Genomic DNA, 7,355 nt, shown 5'->3' with positions numbered 1-7,355 from the left:
ATTTCTTCGGGAGAATTAAATAAAAATCGTTTGAAAGTCTATTTATAATTCGACGCGAACGTTGATGTACGAATTTGTAAATTTTCGTTCACCTAATTTTTCCAAGGCAACAGAGGGAGGTTAATCGAATCAGCTGAAGAACATCCACCGAAATACGTGACTTCTTTATTTCCCTCGAGCGCAGGCGGCCTTGCGTCGACGTAAGAAGGAGGAAAACGACAGGAAACGCTGAATAATTTCCTCATTATCCACGGTGGACGGTTGAATTCCAGATTTCTTAGTGTTGCGCTTGTGCAACGGACTATTCGAATTGAGGCGAGGAATCGGTCGCCCGGCTAACGATTTAATGCCGGCCATTTCAATTCTAATCCATTTAGGAGACCTACTTTTTCCAAGTGGAGCAGCAACACTTCAGCCTCGTCTATCATCCTCGTAATACCAGTTCATCAATTACATCACACGAAAATTCCGATCTTATCTTTCCAATCAAATCTACATTATCATCTACACACAAACTTCTTCAAACGTTATAATTTCTTCAACCGTAAAAATAAAAAATCAGTTAAAACTCATTTATAGGGAGTGCGGCGTAAATCAGTTGCCGCGATATTTTATCTGATTCTGATGCATTAACGAAAAAAAAAAAATGTTTCAAACCAAAGTTCATTGGTATTAAGTGAAGAGTTTATTGGTGCAAAAGAAATCCTTGAAAGCGTCTTTCTTCCATAAAAAAAATTCGTGTCAATTTGTGTTCTTTTAAATAGCATCATATATTTTTCTTTTCGTATTCGGAAACTATATGAAAAAATTAATTCTGTAAATACCGTTTCGTATTTAAATATCGTCTTTGAAGATGGGTGGATCTGTAGATATGGTCGAATTCGCTGGCCAGCTTGGTCTACGGACGTAAACCCTTCAGAATTTTATCTCTAGAGGTATTTGCAGTCGATTGTTTACGCGACACTTGTCGATAGTACTGATAATCTTAAAGAACGCATAACACAGACCTGTAGAATCATACTTCGATTGAAGCTGCACATCGGAATTTATCGGAAAGAGCGGAACTTTGTGCTGCGGAAGGTGGAATGCAGATTGAAAATTTCCTGTGATTACTGATTACATCTACATCCTACGTAACACTCAGTTTTCCTTCATTTCTATTATCTGATGCGTGTCTTTATTAACGTTTGTAGCTGAGTTCGGCGCGTCGATGTTGTGTATCTACTTCACAAATAAATCGAATTATTTTGGGATCAGATAACTGAAACAATACATTCTCTTTTTACCGAATTGGCTTTTTCACGCAGTTTCCGAATATGAAAAGAAAAATATTTGGTGCTATTTAAGAAACATAACTTGAAAAGAGATACTTTCGCAGATATTTTTTACAGCAATCAATTCTTCACTTAATTCGAATACACCGCAGGTGTGTCCAAAATCTTTGAACACAAATTGAAAAAGTTAAAATTTTTGCCGATAAAATCAATCTAATTAAATCAGTAAAAAGTGTATACTTTTTTGTCAGATCGGCGAAAAAGTATAATATATTTTCGGCGTGCCGCAGAATTTCAGTAACTACTTTATCCGTGCCACGAGATAAAAAAGGAAAAGGTTAAAAATCGCTGCTCTAAAGCGACACAATCCTCCCGAGCATCGACGCGGAATCGAGCGAATACCAAACGAAGTAGTCAGTCGAAAAATAACGGAAACGGAAATGAGAATTAATAAGAGGACCGCAAACGTGCCACTCGAGGACGACTAAATTCGTCATACCGCGCAGGCCTTGGCACGAAGTCGAACGTGACAATTGTAAAATCGATGATCTAGCACTAATGGCATCACACAACAGTTTTATGACTCACCTCGCGCAGCTCCTTGATCTTTAGCCCTCCTTTGCCAATGATGCACCCAGCCTGGCTCTGATGCACCAGCATACGAACATCGATCTCGTCGCTGCCATGTCTCGATCCGTTCTGAAATTATTCCCGACACATCTGGTCATTATAATTTTCTCGTTCACCAAATATCGTAGTCTACACTTGTGGGAAGCGCTACGACTGTTCTAAGAGGCTCTCTAGCTTGGTACTATACAAGCGTATGCTAAGTTATCTTTTTTCTTATTGGTAGAACGCACGGTGACACGTTTAGAGTTGTCTCGTGAGAAGATTACACGTTGCATTGGACTCTGAACTAATGTCACCACGTCTACTAATATAGACTAGCTGCTAATATGCCGGTTCTTTAGCTACGTAGTGTATATATAGGGTGTACAGGGTGCTTCATATGATCAATTACAATTTTTATATTTTTTGTATTGTTTAAATATGTTTCTTCCCTTTTTTTTTTTTACGACACACTCTGTACACGTACATTGCTCTATGACGTACAATTAGTTAACACCTGGTTTGTGTTATAGAAATTTGGAAAAAAATGATCGTGAAATTGGAAGTGAAGTTAGATCTGTCGAGCAAGATGTTAACAGCTACTGAACTATAAACTACACTGGCTTAGCAGGTCTACTAAATTAAGAAAAAACATGTGAAAAGTCTCACGATTGAGTCATTTCTTTTCCCGTGTGATCCTCTTCTGGTAGCAACACTCACCTCCTCGAGATTAGGTACGACCTCGTTCAACACCTGGAGAACAGTGGACAGATCCGAGCTGATGGTGAGCACCCTAGAATCAAAAACACTCCAACAATTACTCCAGTCCTCGTGTAACAAGAACGTAATTTTACGTGGTACACCCTTGTGCTCATCGAATCGTGTCGACGACAAATTTTCTGCACAAATGCGAGTTGTGACGAATCATTTAGAATCAGATTTTCCCCCATGGAAAATTCATACTCTCGCTAGTTTCGTGATCACTTCTTCCCTTTCAGATTATTTCTACTTTCATTAGACGGTTAATTTTTCTTCTTTTTTTTTTGTTCCAGTCATATTAGGTTTGTTCAAATATGAAAATAACGCGGCACACAACTCGCAGCGTCTCGTTCACGAGCGATCAGGCTGCTCACGTCTCTCCTCGAGCAGCCAGGCCAGTCGAATGAAATTGTGGACAGAGGCATACGACGGGAAATATCGCTTCAAGAGCTACGAGAAAACTTCCCGGGGACCGTACCAAGATAAACACAGAACTTCGGGAACGACCACTGGGCACAAATCAACCCAGTCTCCTCCGTCTGTTCCCGCTTTCTATTTTCTCTTTTCTTTTTTCAATGCTGCCCGGCCATGGAGTCTGGCTTTAATAGAGAAATTGCCGGAGATCGGTCTCGTTTTCATCCATACGAGCCTCCGTCTCTCGCGGCTCTTCGTTCAACTTTGTATCTCGAAATCGAGCGAATTCTAATTTTTAATCACTGCTTTATAATTCGAAGCGTGTAAAATAATATTTTGTTGAAAATTAAAATATAAAAGGCTACCTTTTAATTTCTTCCAAAATTTAACACTTCAAATCTGAATTCATATTATTCATACCATTCTGAATATTCATATTTCTAGAAAATGATAAATTTCGAGCATGAGACCTGTAGTAACTTCAATTCTCCGAAATTTCATAAATATTTAACTCTTCACTGACAGTACACACTTCAAATCTAAAAAAAAAAAAAGAAAAAAAATTTTCAAGTGCTAAATCTCGAGCTTGAGCTAGCAGTAACTTCGATTCTGCGAAATTTTCATAGTATCGCGGCGATTTAGATATTTCTCAAATACCTTGGATATATCGAGTATCGAGAAAACGAGACGGATTTTCCTTCCGCAAAGCAATTTCCAGCTACTCCAGAGCCGTTCAAGAGCAGAAACGGGATCATAGGCTGGATTTTCCGGCGGCTTTTCACACGCTCGATCGATCGTCGAGGCTCGAATAACATCGAGGAGAAACGAGAGGTTGCCCAAAGTCCCGAGGAATTTATTTTCCTCATAGAGTATATCGCGGTGTGTTCGTTCGACACGATTCGATTAACCGCGAGACACGGTTATGTACTCCGATTTCGGGCTGATATATGCTCGAAGGGAACCGGAAGCCGCGGTGTAACGACAGGCTCAATCTACGGATGCCCGCCTTTGTTTTCTCGGAAAAATCGAAATTAACGGGACAGCTAGGCATGTTCTTGGACTAATCGAAGCTTCTATTGGAAGTTACTGCGATTGCAGATCTCAATCTTCATTTCGAACCTTGATTCCTTCGCGATTGCCTGTTGAGATTCTCCTGTAGAAGCGCTGCAGACTCGGATAATTAAATAAAAAAAAAAAAGAAGAAGAAGAAGATGAATGATCATTAAAGGGGTAGTCACCATCCTGAGACTTTTAAAAATAGGTAAACGTTTGGGAATTTTTTTCATAAGTAACTACCAAACGAAAAGTTTCAATTTTTTCTCAGGATGTAAATGTAACTTTCAGCTTTTCAACTTTGAAATTTTTTGAAAGTGAAAATGTTGCAAAATGGAAGAGTCATTGCGAAAACTCTTCTGCTGGCAAAAAAAAAAAAAAATGTATTGCCTACAATGCAGCGTAGGATTTTGTCGATATGGCAATTATTTCATTTTTTAGAAACGTTTGAAGTAGATTTTTTTGGTAACAAGAGGTTTCTCCTTTTCGAACTGCCACCATTTCTGTAATAATTACAATTTTTGAAAAATTCTACGCTGCACCGTGGATAATACATTTTTATTTATTGAAAAAAAATTTTTTCAAATATTCCAATCTATGGCGGCCAGCAATCGATATTCCAGCCGAAAAAGTCTCGCAATTAGCGAGTAACTCCTCCATTTTGTATCATTTTTACTTCTCAAAAATTGGAGAGAAAAGCTGAAAGTTACCTTTAAATCCTCTGAAAAAATTGAAACTTTTCATTTAATAATTAGCAACGAAAAAAATTCTCAAACTGTACCTATTTTCAGGTTGGTGCACCCTGAATTCCAAGTATTCTTAATTTCAATACAAACGAGACTGCTCTACCACGTTTAATTTGAAAATAACACTGTCCAAGAACTGACTAGCCATCCGAATATTCGATAAAGAAAAAGTAAAAAAAATTCTCAACGGTGCACCGTTTATGTGAGAATATTTTTGGCCCTTCTTCAGCAAAGCTACCCCTTCGAGACATGGGCTCTACAAGTTAACACGTAACGAGGCTAAAAGCTACGAAATAATGTTCCGCCCTCGTAAATGTTATTCCTTCGATCTTCGCGTGGTTATTTGTTAAGTGTTAACCATCGACTGGCAGGGCGGGGTTAGGACAACAACTTGTTCATCCAAAAGTGTCTTACTCTAAACTGAAACATGAATGCGCGTTAATCTTTGTCACAGACAGAAAGAGATAGAGAGAAAGAGAGAGAGAGACAGATAGAGTACAAATAAATTGAATTCGTGTGTGTGTATATGTGTGTATATACGTGTATGTGTTGTTGTTGTTGTTGTTTTTTAGTGAAACAATCGTCCATATTCTCGGGTAGTTAATCCAGTGTTAGTGCGAGTAGTCACACGACGTTCGGTGAGATAAAATAGTGAGACAATACGAATCATGCGGCCAGGGCAAGTCGCAACCATTTAAATTCGAATATTCGAAAATAATTCTCTATTCATGAACAATGAACAAGTACACGGAAGGAAAACAAATGTTTCAAAACTCCATCGAAGCTTCTCTTCTATCATTTCTCTATCGCCATTTTCCATCGACGACAACCGAAGCAGAGATATGCACGACTTGTCTCCGTCGCGTGACTCAGCCTGTATCGCGCAGCTGCTATTTTTTTTCTTTTTTTTTTCTCCTCCTCTTTTCGTTGAATTGATCATCCCACCCTACCAATTACTACGAAGGCTCAGCCCTACCAGTCGAGGGTTAATCACGCGTTTTTCTCCTGTAACGGGCGCCGCCGTCTCGCGATCACCAGACAGACCAGATCGCCTGATAATGCACGCGCCCGCGAGGGAGAACCGCTTCGATAACCGTGGAAACGGTCATCGAGCTATTTTTTTTTTTTTTTTTTGTTTCCACCCCTAGACACGTTTCTCGTGAATGTTTATTAATTTCAGTGGTCAGTCGCTGGTTACGAAACAGAGAACCAATGTGCGTTTCAATGGGCATTGTTGGTCGAAAGTCATCGCCTACAGAGGATCAAGCTGATCGATCTACGAAACTGAAAGCTTCTATTAGGTCATCCTGAATGATCCCACGGTTTTAAATCGTACGTTTTGAAGAAACGTGACTACGTTGAAATTGAACATTTTTATTTATAATAATTTCCGTAATGTTTGATACACTTTTGACAACGTGTTAGAAGAGCATTGACCTTCGAATGGCGGGTCATCGCTGACCCAGGTTTTAGACGTCTCTTGTTTCAACCGGAATTTGAAACAGAGTCACGACTCTCCTGTTATTATAGTATAAATAATGCAATACAATGCCTGGCAAAGTGAAGAAACGTGGTTCCACTTGCGTACAAATAAGATTTTAGCATTGGGTCATATTTGACCCGGTTGATTCCGCGTGTATAAAAATCCAAATCTCTATGAGAAAGAAGGCCAAATTCTCTAGATCCAAGCCCAGTTTACACCGGAAAAATATGCTCACAGTTTGATAGTCTACTTCGGGATTAATTCACTATAGCTTCCTAAAAACCGGGTATCACTATCATTGCAGAGTTATGCAGTAACGAATTGGAGGTCGTCCACCAAAAACCAAAGATAAGCAATCAGCCCTGGTGAACAGAAAAGGCCCTACCCTTTTGCACGACAACGCCAGACGGTACACAGCAAGCACAACTGTACAAAAATTGCATCAACTTGTTATCGAAGTTCTGCCTCATCCTCCATATTCCCCTGATTTATCTCCAATCGATTTTCACATTTTCCGCTCACTTGATAATTTCCTTACGCAAAAACGATTTAGGAAGCAGGATATTGAAAACACCCTTCAGCAGTTTCTTTCCCATAGAGATTCGGATTTTTATGTACGGAGAATTAACGCTCTTGTAATACATTGGCAAAAGTGTATCGAACGCTGTGGAAATTCTTTTAAATAGAAACGGACATGTGTTTTTTTCAAAATTAACGACTTAAAACCGCGGGAACTTTCAGGATGACCTAATAATAAGAGTGTTCATCGTAAAAGAGTGTATTTATTGTCGCAAATATTCTTTACGATGAACAGCTTGTATAAGAAAGAATTGTAGAAAAACAAAAAAAGAATGGAGAAACTATACTTTGTCTAGTGAAAAGCTTCAGACTATATTCTACGTGACAAAAACTATGAAGATTCGATCGGGATGAGAGCATCCAAGTGTACCGATCGAAGGATAGAATGAAACAAACAAAAAAATGGAATTAAATGATCTCTCTATCTGTTGAAATCTG

The 7,355-nt window shown here is 39.0% G+C and overlaps 1 protein-coding gene across 2 annotated transcripts in view; it reads right to left on the bottom strand.

Moving 5' to 3' along the window:
• The window catches only part of LOC108571637 (heterogeneous nuclear ribonucleoprotein K), a 94,094-nt gene that overhangs the window by 62,917 nt on the left and 23,822 nt on the right, over nt 1-7,355 (bottom strand). The window contains exons 5-6 of one of the 2 annotated variants that reach the window (XM_017933726.1): nt 2,553-2,676; nt 1,863-1,973 (exon numbers count right to left, since the gene is read on the bottom strand). In XM_017933726.1, coding sequence (XP_017789215.1) covers nt 1,863-1,973; nt 2,553-2,676 — 235 coding nt within the window. The remainder of the gene's footprint in view (nt 1-1,862; nt 1,974-2,552; nt 2,677-7,355) is intronic. The other variant, XM_017933727.1, reaches the window with a different exon arrangement.

This window comes from Habropoda laboriosa, unplaced genomic scaffold (genome assembly GCF_001263275.1).
Source record: "Habropoda laboriosa isolate 0110345459 unplaced genomic scaffold, ASM126327v1 scaffold135, whole genome shotgun sequence".
NCBI classification, from domain to species: domain Eukaryota; kingdom Metazoa; phylum Arthropoda; class Insecta; order Hymenoptera; family Apidae; genus Habropoda; species Habropoda laboriosa.
The sequence above is the reverse complement of the archived record's forward strand: the minus strand, read 5'-3'. Positions and strand labels throughout refer to the sequence as shown.